At 39.0% G+C, this 14,370-nt stretch overlaps 1 protein-coding gene across 2 annotated transcripts; it reads left to right on the top strand.

Moving 5' to 3' along the window:
- The first annotated feature begins 2,756 nt into the window (after window positions 1-2,756).
- CUNH11orf58 (chromosome unknown C11orf58 homolog) lies at window positions 2,757-14,163 on the top strand. 2 transcript variants are annotated; one of them, XM_052714602.1, is made up of 5 exons: window positions 2,757-2,962; window positions 8,366-8,449; window positions 10,941-11,001; window positions 12,203-12,312; window positions 13,121-14,163. In XM_052714602.1, the coding sequence occupies exons 1-5, from the start codon at window positions 2,900-2,902 to the stop codon at window positions 13,346-13,348; spliced, it is 546 nt and encodes a 181-aa protein (XP_052570562.1). In that variant the 5' UTR covers window positions 2,757-2,899; the 3' UTR covers window positions 13,349-14,163. The 2 variants fall into 2 exon arrangements, with proteins under 2 accessions (XP_052570562.1, XP_052570563.1); XM_052714603.1 differs by lacking the exon at window positions 2,757-2,962 and adding an exon at window positions 3,010-6,771.
- The last annotated feature ends 207 nt before the right edge of the window (window positions 14,164-14,370 follow it).

Raw genomic sequence — 14,370 nt, 5'->3', positions numbered from 1 at the left:
GGCAAAATTTCCTTAGTGTGTAGACACTCAAGGATTATCAGAGAATATCTGAGATAGTACAAACTTAAGACATCACTAACCACCACTCTGTGGCATTGTGCTAGAAAGCACACATACACACACACACACACACACACACACACACACACACACACACACACACACAAATGGAGCTGGAATAGTCTCAGTGCTAAAGGTGTTTAACAGCTCCATTGGTGACAGAGTCTCTTCTTGTTAACAAGGAAGAATATTGCTGAGTCTCTGTGTTATATATTTCTACTACTATATAATTTCATCTTTCCATCTAGCTTTCTGAACATGAACTGAGTCAAGTTTGTTCTAATGATACAATCTCTATGCTATTCTGAGGTTTGACTTGCTGTGATGATGTTTTATAACTTGAAGACATAGCCATCCAGATGTGCCACAAATCTGGTGAATAAAGGTATATTATTAACTCATTAAATTTTTCTGGACTTCTATTAGTAAAGTTAAAATTATTTAGTAGCTACTAACCTTATTGATAATTTTTTTAAGGATTTATTTATTTATTATGTATATAGTGTCCTGTCTTCGTGTACTCATGAACGCCAGAAGAGGGCACCAGATCTCATTACAGATGGTTGTGACCCACCATGTGGTTGCTGGGAATTGAACTCAGGACATCTGGAAGAGCTGCCAGTGCTCTTAACCTCTGAGCCATCTCTCCAGCCCTAATAATCTTTTTTATCCTAGAATTACTTAGCTGTCTTTAAGTAGCTATTGAGCCATCTTATTTTGTCAGTAACATGACTAAGAGTTCTAAATTGTGTTTATTTCAATTTGTCAAATCTTTTTGAAGTGAATTATAAACATCCTACTTTGTAACTTAAATATGATTCCATTACAACTGCATTTATAAAAACTAAGTAGGTTTATGAAGTTAGTAAGTAAAATATTTTAATTCTAGTGACTAAGAAACCACTTCTAAAAATGTTTTTGCTCCTCGTAGGTTTGTTCCTTTATTGTGGTTTATTTTAACATAGGAATAACAGACTAATCTGTGTTTTGCTTGGTTATGCTTATTAAATATAGCTCCAAATGTATTTCTATATAATTTACTTAAAAGCTATTCTATTTCAAAAATAAAGGAACAGAATTTGGATCTATGACTGCAGAAATTAAGAAACTGTCTTTCAGTGTGCACAGTTCCAAGTTTTGGTTTTGGTGGTGGTAGGGGTTGTTGCTTTGTTTATTTAGGTTTTTTGAGAGGAGGTCTCAACTGTAGCCCAGGCTGACCTGTCCAACACACTTCTAAACTTCCTTTACCACCTCCCAGGTACTATGTTTACAGGTATGTCATGCCTCACTTTGGGCAAAATTCTATCAATGGTTCAGCTTCGTTTAAAATTTAGAAAAGTGCTATTTGTATACAAGCAATTAAACTGGAATAACAGGAGCTAACAGTTAGGTTTGTTTCACACACCACCAGTATGGAGATTTATACTAAACATTTGTTTTTACTTTAAATATCCATTTTTTGCTAGGCAGTAGTAGTGCTTGCCTTTAATTCAATCACTCAGGAGGTAGAGGCAGGCAGATCTCTGTGAGCTCAAGGCCAGCCTGGTCTATAGAGAGAGTTCTAGGACAGCCAAGGCTACACAGAGAAACCTCTTAAAAAAATAAAAAAAAAACCAAAAACTCACATTTTTTTTTTAAACCAAGGTCAGAAAGTTTCAGAATAAGAGTAAGTAAGGGAAAGTCATTCTGACATAATGTTAGGTTCAGATGTGTATGAAAATTCAGATGCCCTAACATGTAGAAGTTCATTTTCAGTATCTGAACACTGGACTACAAGATTTTAGGAGAAGCTTAGTCATTGCTGGGGCTGGGAAGAGAAAAGGGATATGGGGAAGCAGGAAATGGTAACGGGCTTGCAAATGGGGGGGAACAGTGAAGTATCCATACTAAGTGGGTGGTTTTGGAACTAGACTGAGGTGACAGTTGAAGGTGTGTATGTTCCTAAATGCCACTGTGTTGGAACTTTAAAGGAGTTTATTTTAACGTGAAATTCACCACCACCACCACCCCCAAGGGGGATAAAAATGATACAGTATTTTCTGGCAGAGGCTGACTCCAGTCGGTGAAGAACCGGTCAGAGGGGGTCACTCCTACCTACTTCACACTAAGTCCCGTGAAAAGTGTTCCACACCTTCCTCAGGTGGGCCTCGATTTCAAACACAGCCAAATAGCTAGCCATCAGCATCATACTAAACTCATTTTAGTGAATACTAGAAAATAGCAAAAAATTAATCAGAATCGTCTAGACATCCCGAGCGAGCAACAGAGACCACATTTTAGGGAGGAGAAAGAAGCCATTTTTTAAAAGGTTTTTGTCTTGGGCCGAAGAACTCGTATTCAGTAAGTCTCAAACACTACATTTATATTTATGTGTTTAACTACGACAGATGTGTTTGCCAACAGGGCCGAATCTCACAGAAAAAGGGCGAAAACCCACTCTAGGCCGTTCTGTGGCAACGAAGTTGTTCACCAACGATCACCACCATACCCATCCGCGGGAAAGCTCCCTCTACACGCCGCCGAAGAAAGCGTAGCCTCCGTGGGCACTCCCGCCACGCCGCGCGAGAGGTATCGCTAGGCCTCCTGGGAATTGTAGTTTAAGCCACGAAAGACGGCTTAGTCAGGCCAGTAAAGCGCGAGTCCGAAAAACTACAACTCCCGGAGTGCTCCGGGGCGACGAGCGGCCGCAGCAGTGACGACTGTGGCGGAGAAGGCCCGGAGGGGCTCTGCGTTCTGGAGTGGCGCTGCTTGGGCCGGTGGCTGAGTGAGGGCTGCTGGTGTCGCGTTTGAGGAGAACTGCGAGTGTGTTCGGCATATCCCGGTCGGGATCCCAGCCACGATGAGTGCTGCCCGGGAGTCTCACCCGCACGGGGTGAAGCGTTCAGCCTCCCCCGACGACGATGTAAATAACAATGGATGAGGGTTGAGGCCTACTAGAGGCTGGGGGTAGGCCGGGAAGGGTGAATGGTGTAGGAAGCGCCCAAAGTGGCTGGAGGGGAGCGGGGCGCAAACGAGGAAATGTCTCCTTTTTCTTACTAGAATCTGAGGGTTTGAGGAGGCCCGGAACTGAGATCCAGAGACTAGCGTAAGAAAGGGAGATTGAGGAAGGAAACCCTGAGAAGGCTCAGAAAAGAGCTTAATCCAGATGCCTCTGCGTCTTGGGGGTGCTGGTGAAGCTCCTTTCTTAGGCATTTCGGGATAGATATGTCATACCCCTGTTTTAGGTTTAAAATGCTCCTCTGACAATGGTGAAATGTTCCATCACATTTGGACGAATTTTCCGGCCTGAGTAATTTTTTGCAGTATACTGGTAATTGCTACCCTTATCTGCAGCACCAGTCGTAATACACAGAAACCAGTATTAAGCCAAAGATTGTGGTGGACAATTTGCTAATGGAATAATGGCGAGGTCAGAGGCAGTAAGACCCAGAAGCCCATTTTGATGTCAAATACCTTTCTGCCTTTCCTCTCATGCCTTCAGCTTATCAGTTTAAATAATCAACTGCCCCTTATAACCTGTTAAATACTGACTGCAGTGCCAGATACTGGGAATTGAAAGATTACTATAAATATGATGCTTATGTTATATTTCTCTTAGCTCTAGCATAGTGTCGTGGAAACTTCAGGTAACTTGTACACTTAAAACTAGGTCCTTCTATAATGAAATGCTTTGGGGAAATTAGTGGGAAGGAGACATGAGGAAGTCATCTTTGAGATAGATTAAACCTGGTCTCACTTAACTTATTAATGCACTGTCAGCTTCAGAATTGTAATTTTTAGTGCTGTTTGGTGTCTTTCATACGTCCTTTGTGAGCCATAAAAGGTTCCCTGAACGATTTTGTAGTTAATGAGAGAATACTCAGAGCCACCCTTCTTTGACTGGAAGATGAGGTGGGACCAGAATAATGAGCATTTAAATAAATTTGAACCCTGTAAGGAAGATTAGTAATCAATAAAAAAAAAAAAAATGGGGGAATGATTGGTTTTACTAAATCTACTGAGATTTATTCATGCCCCTGTCCTCCCTGCTACTGGAATTTAGGTCTTACAATGTTAATACAGTCCTTCTGCATTTGCTAGGAATTTTCTAGGTTTTTTTTAGCCACCTAGACTTTAAAATAGATCTAAAAGAGCTGTTTCATTATTTTCCTCCTGATACTATCTGGATTGCTGAGATGTCACATGCCTGCTTTGAGAGACTCAGAAATAAAACAACTTTTAGCTGAATTGAAAAGTCTAGTTGACATTAGAAATTTAACAGAAGGCCTTTGATGATATCAATTTAAAGTAGATGAGCTTTGATACATTTCTACTCCTGTAAGCATTGTCTTAAAAGGTGATTATAGTTGCATTTCAAGATTGAGACCTGGCACTTTCCCTATACTATCATAAAAATGATTGTGTTGTTAATATATGGTATTATACAGTAACTTGTCCCTTAACAGTGGTTTTCTTAAGTCAGTCCCTTTGTATATGCTTATTATTTTTATTGCTAATTGGATGTTATCTTCCTTGGGTTTTGTTTGTTTGTTTTTTGTTTTTAATCTCATCTGTATTTTCAAAATACATCTGGAAATTGTAGAAAATCAACTAACAGTGATATGTTAGTATCCACTGTATGTAAAAGATTTAAGTTTTTTGGTTCAATGACTTCACATATAATTGAGGGCAACAAAACACTTTGAAAATCTACTGGAAGTAGCTATCACAGAATACAGTGCTAGAAAAGGATGACATAGAAGTAATCTCAATCAGTGGGATATGTATATGAGGAGCAAAGTCGATTGCAGCCTATATAAGGAATAATGAGTTTATTGGGATTTCATTTGGTTTGGTTGAAGTGGAGAATGAAGACTGTTTCATCGGAGTGAGAGATAAAGAATCACAAATAGTTGTCAGGCAGTGTGTTTCAGAGTGTAGCAACTGTGACACATAGAACACTAGCTAATTTGGTCCCGTGCAGTATGCCGTGAAACAGACAGAAGGGTGGCCAGAGCATGGGATCAGCTCCCTTGGTTTCTGTGCCTTGGTGTCCTTATTGTCTGCCCGTTGGTTTGCCTGTTGAACTGCTCTGAGAAGCTCTAGAGGGAATGAATGGAAGTGGAAGGTTATTTGTAAGTTAAAGAACGTTGCAGGTTGAGTACCCCACAGGCTGAGAACCAAGAGTGTTTTGGGGTTCAGAATTTCTTGGACTTGGGAATATTTGCATATTCATAAGCTATCTTAAAGATGAGGTCTCAGTATAGATAGGTGATTCGCCTATTTCACGCATACTTACACAAACATGACTGAAGGTAACTGCTCAGTAGTTTGAGTGCACCTATCACTGATTGTGAGTTACCTTGTGAGGTCAGATGAATAATTTGTTCCATGTTGGCATTCAGAAGAACTTTGAAGTCAGAGCTTTTCAGGTTTTCAGATTAGATTCTTAACATGTATGCAACTCTTAGTGTATTCTTGACACTGTTGGTAGTGGTGGTTTGGTTTTTGGTGCTGGGAATCAAACCCAGGACCTCATATGTGCTGAGCAAGTGCTCTGCCACTGAGCTGTGTCCCCAGCCCTTGGGATTTTGACTCAAAGCTACTATGTAGCTGAGGCTGGTACTAAATTTTCTGTGTAGTAGCACCAAGATAATTAGGCTTAGGACACTGCTGCCTTCATCTCTCATGATTATAGGCATGCACCATCACACCAGGCATAAAATATACCTCTGAAAAGTCTTGGTAAAAAAGGAATTAAAACTAAGTTAAGTGTCAGTATTGGCTCACAAAGCAAGTGGTTTTGTGAGAATAAAAATTGAGGTAGTATTGGTACTTTGTTGTCATATTGAGCTAGAAATAGTTAAGACTAATTGACCTATAAAAAGATCTGTGCAGTCATATGGAAAGAAATAGAGATTTATAACTTAGGCAGCCAAGATTATGAGAACATATAATCTCCACCAAATATAATTTAGAACAAGTGGGTCTGGTATGGTGCAAATGCTTTAACTCTCATATGCCAAGGAAGAAGAGTTCTCATTGCTTTAAAAAGTCTTTATGTTTTTATTTTAAATAAAATTTTATTTAGAATTTTAAAAAATTCTTTATATGTGTGTAATTTTCAGAGAAATAAAAGGGGAATGTCAATGACTACTAGGAATTTTAACATAAATTTAACAATATCAAATCCAAAGTTTACTCTGTAGGTTTCTGATTTTTGACAATCTATAAACCCAGAGGGCTAGTATCTTGTGGATACAGCTGGTTGCTCATTGGCGTCATGTGTGGACTAGAACATAATGGTTAAAGATTGCTTATTCGTTTCTAATAGGTTTTAGCTTTATCATTACCTCTACTTGCATTTTCATAGTCAAAATTTAATACTTAGATACTTTGAAAACTGAGTACTTACCATTTTGTGTTGGAGGTTTTTCACCTTTGCTCCAAAATTGTAAACATTTTCATTCTTATTATAAAATTAGTTAGAATGATCAATCCAATGAATGTCTTCATTTCTATATCATCTTTTTCTTTTAGTCACCTTTGTATGCACACCTGCCTTCAGCCTTTGCTCATTACAAATCAAGTAAATGTTGCACACATATAATAAAAGATGAAGTAAAAGTCAAGCATCCTTTTAGAAAAATGAGATGGCCCCAGCTCTTCTTGCAAAATGAAACTCTTACTGCAAAATGGAGCCCTTCCTGTTGAATGGCTTTCTGGATGAGGGTACCATATTCTTTTATTCTTGTTTTTGTCTCACATTGATTCATTGGTTGGAAAAGAACTCATCTAGTACTTCATAATACAAAGAATCAGTCTGAGTTATTCACATGTAACTTCTTTATTTTTAGCATATAATTCTGTACTACATGCTATTTTGCAATCTTTTCTCATTGTTTGTAATTTTTGTGTGGGAGAGCCTTTTGCCTGCATATGTGTCTGTGCACCACACGTGTTTCTGGTGCCTATTCAGACCAGAAGAGGGTGTAGATTTACTGGAACTGGAGTTAACAGACGGTTGTGAACTGCCGTGTGAGTGCTAGGAATCAAACCCAGGTTCCCTAGAAGAGTATCCATTGCTTTTAACCACTGAGCAAATTCAGGCTATCTTCTTCTTTTAAATCTTGATTCTGAAATGCCTTCTGTCAGTTTTCTTTTTGGGTGGAAAATTAATTCTGTACAACAGAGCCATGGTGACTTGACCTTTTGACACAATATAGTGCCATAAGTTTTTCACCATTTCCTTTTTAGTCATATTTAGTATGGCTGGAGGTGATTGATAGAATATAATGAAATCTTACATTTGTTTCAAAACCTAGAGAAAAATACAGTTACTAGGATTTTGTAGTACTTAAACTGACAAAACAGTCCACTGGACCCATTGTTACTTGAAAGAGACAATGGTTTTTGAAAGATACAATTATTTATAGTGTTTTTGTCTGCTTTTTATTTTCTCACGACGGGGTTTCTCTGTGTTAGGCCTGGCTATCCTGGAACTCACTCTGTAAAACAGACTGGTCTTGAATCCAGATATCTGCCTAACTTTTTAAAAGTAAATTTTCTTCTTGTTCTTTGGAGGATCTCTAAGAAAGAATAAAAACTATAATATTTTGGTTCTAATAAATAATTGGAATTCCCCCCCCCCAGAAAAAAAAACCTGAAAGATTATGATGCCATACTGTCTCTTAGAATATCAGCAAAGTAGACTTTTTTATTACATTTTATTTGTGTGTGTATATGTGTACATACACACTCAGCATCATTCCATGCCACACATGTGAAGTCAGAGGACAGCTTGTGGGAGTCAGTTCCCTCCTTCCACCTTGTGAGTCCCAGGGACCAAGCCTAGGTTGTCAGGCTTGGCTGCAAGCACCTTTTCCCATTGAGCCATCTCACTGGCCCAAACCCAAACTTTTAAGCTCTGGTTAACAGTGCTGGCAGCCTTCTGGTACTAGGTGCTCTAGTCCCCTTCAAGGCTTGATCTAGGGCAGTGAATGTCACAGATTTGCATCCTGGATCCCAGGACCCAAAGATTTTGAAATAGTGTGTACACAGTTTTATATGAGCTCTCCATGTCATTCTGGCGTTTGCAGGCTTTAGAGACGGAGCTGTGGCTGTAACCAGAGTAAAGTGTTCTGCTGTGAGGTGAGAGAAGGGAGCCTGGCTGAACTCTGATGTGCCATGTTGGTTAACTTCCTAAGAACCACGAGTCCCAGTTAGTTCAAACTGACAGAAGAAAAGTTGGAGTTACAGATGGATTTTAAGTATTTTAATATTTGTAAATGCAAAAACAAAAAACAAGGTAAATAATCTCTTGCAGCTTGGATCTAGCAATTGGGAAGCAGCAGACTTAGGCAATGAAGAGAGAAAACAAAAGTTCTTGAGACTTATGGGTGCAGGAAAGGTAAGCATTATATGTTTATGGTTTTATCTTTTTAAAAACAATGCTGTGTTTGTGTGGGTTAAATGAGGAGGATGGGGCACCTTGTTTTCTTCTGCTTGGTTTATTTTTGGCTTTGGAAAATACACCTAGCCTAACCAGACACTTTGAGTTTATACTATTTCTGAACCAGTTCTGGGCTTTTCTGCACCTTTGGCTGTGTGGTTAGAGACTGTATGGAGAAAATTGGATTTGTGTAAACTCAACTAATTGCTTGCTACCTAATGGTTTTCATAGAAGGCATTTCTTTTTTTTTTTTTTTTTTTTTTTTTTTTTTTTTTTTTGGTTTTTTTCGAGACAGGGTTTCTCTGTGTAGCTGTGCGCCTTTCCTGGAACTCACTTGGTAGCCCAGGCTGGCCTCGAACTCACAGAGATCCGCCTGGCTCTGCCTCCCAAGTGCTGGGATTAAAGGCGTGCGCCACCACCGCCCGGCCATAGAAGGCATTTCTAAGCATGTTATTTTATAGAAACCTCTGCCCAAAGTCAGAAGTCTGTATTTCATGGCCCTTAAAGTAGCAGCCAAGGGAATATCCCTTATCAGAGGCCTAATTTTAGAAATGTTGCATGTATTTTGTAGTATGTCCCAGTTTAATTAAAGGTGTAGTTACAGGTGCTAAGAAAACGCTTTGAAAATCTTTCTTATCCTAGCAGTCTTGTTATACAAACTACATTTGAAAGCATTAAGAGAGCATTTTCTTTTCAGCACTCAGGATGCAACCTTATCCTTTGTTTTTGTTGTACGCAGAAGCCCTAGTGCATTTCACCAGCAGTTACCAATTACCTATGACATGCTAGCACTACTCTGGGTTCTTGGTGGTACTGATGGTCAGGTCATGTGTGGAAAGCTGTTGTGTACTTGAAGAAACTGAAACTAATACAGACTCATCACTGTGAGAGAGCGTATAGTGATGGCCAGTTCTCTCTGGCTTTGCTGCTCAATAAAGCTTCCTAGAAATAGATGTGGGTAAATCTGCAAGCTGAGTTCCCCAGATCCCAGCAGAAGGTTCCGAGTGGAGAGGGATTGAGGAAGTCAGGCCCTCACAGAGCCTTCAGGGAGCATTGTGTAGTGAATACATAATCCTTGCTTCCTAATGATTTTCAGTTTTTCAGAGTACACATTTTCTCTTGGCCTTTACAAATAAAATTTGTTGAAAGGTATATAAAGTAATATTAGTGTACAAGTTCAACTACTAGAATAAAAACTCTGAAAGTACTAAAAACATCCTAACAAAATCTGTAAAATTTGATGACCAGTAAATGGGCTCTCTACCATCATGTAAATCTTTGCCTAAAGGACTGGAGGTAGAGCTCAGACATAGGATGTGTCCTTAGGTGGGAGACACAAATGTCTCCACATGTGCTTTTTAACAGTGCTTTGGAATCACATTTAATCTTTCCCTCTTTTCATGGATCCTTTCTTTACTTTTGGGAATGAAATAGGAACTATAAAGAGTGGACTGAACTAACAAAATGAAACTAGCTGTATAGTTACTTTGAATCAAATTATTTTTATGTTTTGTATTAAATTGTTCTTAAGGTCTGTTTTTGACAAGTTGAGGGTTTATTGTAACCTGATGAAGAACTAGCTAGTTAATATATTATAAAGAGTAATGGTCATGTTCATTTTCTTTTACTTGGTACATTATGAGTATTATTTTGCTTTAGTCTACATAAATAATTTCTTTGCTTTCTTTCTAAGATACTCTTTTTTTGGTTTTTCGAGACAGGGTTTCTCTGTGTAGCTTTGCGCCTTTCCTGGAACTCACTTGGTAGCCCAGGCTGGCCTCAAACTCACAGAGATTCGCCTGGCTCTGCCTCCCGAGTGCTGGGATTAAAGGCGTGCGCCACCACCGCCCGGCATTTTCTAAGATATTCTTGAGGCATCACAAAGAGATGGTAGAAAGGTCTTAAAGAAAATCAGGAGGCCTAGGCATGATGATGGCACACACTTTTTAATCCTAGCACTCAGAAAGCAGACAGCTGTTCTGAGTTGTAAGCCAGCCTGATGTACAGAACAAGTTCCAGGACAGTCCAGATTCAGCAGCCATTATCTATCTCATTTAAAATTCTAGTCTGGGCTGGGCATGGTGGTGCTTGCCTTTAACCCTAGCACTTGGGTGGCAGAAGCAAGCAGATCCCTTAGGAGTTCAAGGCCATCCTGGTCTACAAAGTGAGACTTCGTCTCAAAAAAAATCCAGCCTGCTCTAGTCTTTGAGTTTTCTGTCTCCTTAGTCTCTCTGTTTTGTTTTGATGGCACTACCTTCTTGCATCGTATGATTTCATATGGATTATGTTTGTGTACCACTTTCTAATTCTTCCCCTTGCTAGGATGTAATTCGATAAAGACAGGGATCTTGATTGATGCCTTGGTCTTCAGAATATTCCAGAAGCCTGAGATAGTTTCCACTACATAGTAGTAATTTCAAGTTTTAATACATTCTTCACCTTCCTACAGAAAGAACACACTGGCCGTCTTGTTATAGGAGATCACAAATCAACATCTCACTTCCGAACAGGTAAGAAAGTAGAACACTCAAATAGAAGAACTAAACCTGTGTTTCACACTTTCCTGCGCATAGTTCTGTTAATTAAAAGCACTTCGAGGGAGACTGGAAATATATCCTATTGGTATAAGAGTTGCCTAGCATGTACAAGGCCTTGGCTTCCCAGCATCAGAAAAGAAAAAAAAAATGGAATTTTTTTAATAAAAACTGCAAATGAATTTGAGTTGATTTCAGTCTGCTGGAAAGTAAACATTAGTCTTGGTTGCTATTAATTAACAGCATAATCTAAATTAAATGAATTAACTAAATCATTTAACTTTATACCGATCTATTTTATGTAGTATTTTTCAGAAATATGTTGATCTCTCATTTTTCTGACATTAGCTATTTCAAAATGATTTGCATTGTTCCATATGGGCAGAACATCAGCTTTGCAAAATGGAAACGCATTTTAGCATTTAACACTTCCTCTTTTAAAATTGAGAATTGTATCAAAATGAAATATATATGCATGAAAATGCCATAACAAAATTCAACACATGGTATGCTTGCTGAATAATAAATGCTAAAAACATTGAGAGATCTATGAAGAAAAAACCCAAACACAAATATTTGTGATTGGAACCTAAAATTGCTTTAATGTTTATACACCAAGCACTGCACCCAGAGTCTTGAGCGGACACTGTTGGGGACCATCAGTTTTAAGTGGGGTTCACTAGGCTGTTAGTGTTCTGTTTCATAGTGTGAAGTAAGTGCAAACACAAAAACGTTGCATCATAAAATAACTTGGGCTTTTTTAAATTTGTTTCTGTTAGCTGGTAAGCAAAGACAGGCATAAAGAACCATTACCAGGCCACTTTGAGATGACCTTGAATTCTCTAAGTAGAATACTAACAGTTTTATTCTCTCTTTTCAAAAGCAGGTGTTCTTGTTTACCAGAGGTTTTTAGGTAATTTGGAGAGAACCTTCAGAGTGGCCACTAGACACTTAATTCAGAACATTGGCTCCTAAAAGTCACAGTAAATATGTCTGTCAGCTACTGTGTTTATTAGGTGGCCACTGTGCTATAGAAACTGTCAACAGACCGCAGAAGTTAGTCACAGTTAGAGAACTCAGGCCTGACTAGAATAGCATCTGTGTTGTGAGTCTTTTGTGTAATCACATATTTTTGTTAATTTGACTGAAACATAACCAAAGTACAATGGACACGCAGGGGAAGAAGACAAGAAAATTAATGAAGAGCTGGAGTCTCAGTACCAGCAGAGCATGGACAGTAAACTATCAGGCCGATACCGGCGGCACTGTGGACTTGGCTTCAGTGAGGTAGGAACTTTGTTTTCGTTGACTGGGACAGAATCAGTTTCACTTTGATATTTGGGTTGCTGGAGCAGCCAAGAATGCTAATAGCGCGAAGAAAAAAAAAAACAAGAATAGACTAATAGACAAGAAAGCGCTTGTCAAATACTTAAAATATTCTTATAGCACATCTGTGTCACTACATAATCAGAATGATGTTCTTAAGGATTTAAAATGAGTTTTCTAATGTTGGCTTAGTGTAAATTCTGCTTAACCTCTAGGCACACCTTTAATGGGTATGAATAAATGTTTATAAGATAAAATAAACTAATTTCATATAAGTTTAAAATCCTGGCTTAGGTTTCTTTGCTGTTTCCTGGGTGGTCTCTGTGATGACTGGTGCAGTGTTAATTTGCTAATAGATGCTGTTTCAGGAAGAGAAAATACAGTGCTTCTCAAGCTGGGGGAGGGAGACGGGGGAGTGCCCCTGGGAAGCTTTCCTTAAAGCCTGATGTGCTTGTCCTCAGTCTCTCCTCAGCAGCCAGGAATTTTAATTTGTTTGTAATATATTGACCTAATGCTATCAAGTGGACTGGTTTTTTTTTTGTGTTGCTTTGTTTGTTTGAGACAGGATTTCAATATGTGACCCATGCTGGAACTTGAACTCATAGAGACCACCTGCCTCTGCCTCCCAAGTGCTGGGATTAAAGGCATGCACAAATGTGCCCAGCTAAGTGGGCTGTTTTTAAGACAGACAAAAATAGGATTTGTCCCAGTTTCTACATTGGCCAGAGGTACTTGGTTTTCCTTAACAGGCCTTCGTCTGGTATTTTAGGTAGAAGATCATGATGGGGAAGGTGATGTGGCTGGAGATGATGATGATGATGACTCGCCTGATGCTGAGAGTCCAGATGACTCGGACAGTGACTCTGAGTCTGAGAAGGAGGAGTCTGCAGAAGAACTCCATGCTGCTGAGCATCCTGATGATGCAGAAGACCCGAAGAGCAAAAAAGATGCGAAGAGCAATTATAAGATGATGTTTGTCAAGTCCAGCGGCTCATAACTATTAAACACTTAGTCTTTGTATTAAAAGTAAGCCTTATTGTTATAATGCACAGTGGAGGACTGCTTGTAGAGCACAGACCTTTGTATTATAATTTTTAAAAAGGCCCTTTTAAATAACTACAAAGAGTGTTTGCTTTCAAATGCCATGGGTTACACTTTTCCGGGCATGACTATAACCATTTTTGTAAAGAGTCAGAGTTGTATAAATTGAGAAATAAATACTGTACTCAGCTTCCTTTCATATTAGCATCGTCTGCCCTCTTACCACCTTTTCACCCCTGTAGATACATTATGGGGGACACTTACTTTGTTTGTGGTAGCTTTCATCTTTGTGTTTTAGGTTTGTTCCTATTTTTCTCTTATGTAATTCATTTGATACTGTGACATGTTCATGAGAAATGTTCCCTTGATTACACTTTGTTAAAGTAGACCTGTCCCTGTCCATCATGGATGTTTCTGCTGCCGGCCATGCTGCCATACTGCAGACCATTGTTGACAGTCCATGCTTGTTAAGTCTCTGCTTTCAGACCAGAGCAGCACAGGAGCCAGCACAGGACATTGGTGGGCGGAGGTGCAGCCGTCACGTCATTCGGAAGGTTGTGAACCCAAAATGTCTTTATATAATTTAATTTCACTGTGTGGTAAAGTTTTGATAAAATTTGGCCAGTTTTTACAGAAGAAATTATTTCTCTGCTCATTTAGTCCTGTTTATTTAGAAATATGTAAAACTGGATTTTTTTTTTTAAGGTACTATGTGACCAAAGTTCATTTTTTTCTTCTAAGGTCTAAATAAAGAGAAAGCAGTTTCCCATATTTGGTTATGATGCCTTTATCCTCATTGTCTGTAAATGGGAAACAGGCTTATTGAGTAAGAAGCTGGAAAACATGTTCATCTTATACTCTTGTCTAGAATGATGGCTGAACAGAAGCGTTACCAGGTAATTGTGCTGCTGCTTGATAAGACAGGATTCATCTGGCTGCTCTCTCCTCGATTTGTATAGCGGATTAACACAAGTGCAT

This window comes from Peromyscus californicus, unplaced genomic scaffold (assembly GCF_007827085.1).
Source record: "Peromyscus californicus insignis strain IS unplaced genomic scaffold, ASM782708v3 Scaffold_4__1_contigs__length_199733344, whole genome shotgun sequence".
NCBI classification, from domain to species: domain Eukaryota; kingdom Metazoa; phylum Chordata; class Mammalia; order Rodentia; family Cricetidae; genus Peromyscus; species Peromyscus californicus.
The sequence above is the reverse complement of the archived record's forward strand: the minus strand, read 5'-3'. Positions and strand labels throughout refer to the sequence as shown.

Coding starts and splice junctions, on each gene's coding strand:
- CUNH11orf58 (XM_052714602.1), top strand. CDS start 2,900: ATGAGTGCTGCCCGGGAGTCTCACCCGCACGGGGTGAAGCGTTCAGCC. Junction 8,450..10,940: donor GACTTATGGGTGCAGGAAAG/GTAAGCATTATA, acceptor ACCTTCCTACAG/AAAGAACACACTGGCCGTCT. Junction 12,313..13,120: donor GTGGACTTGGCTTCAGTGAG/GTAGGAACTTTG, acceptor CTGGTATTTTAG/GTAGAAGATCATGATGGGGA.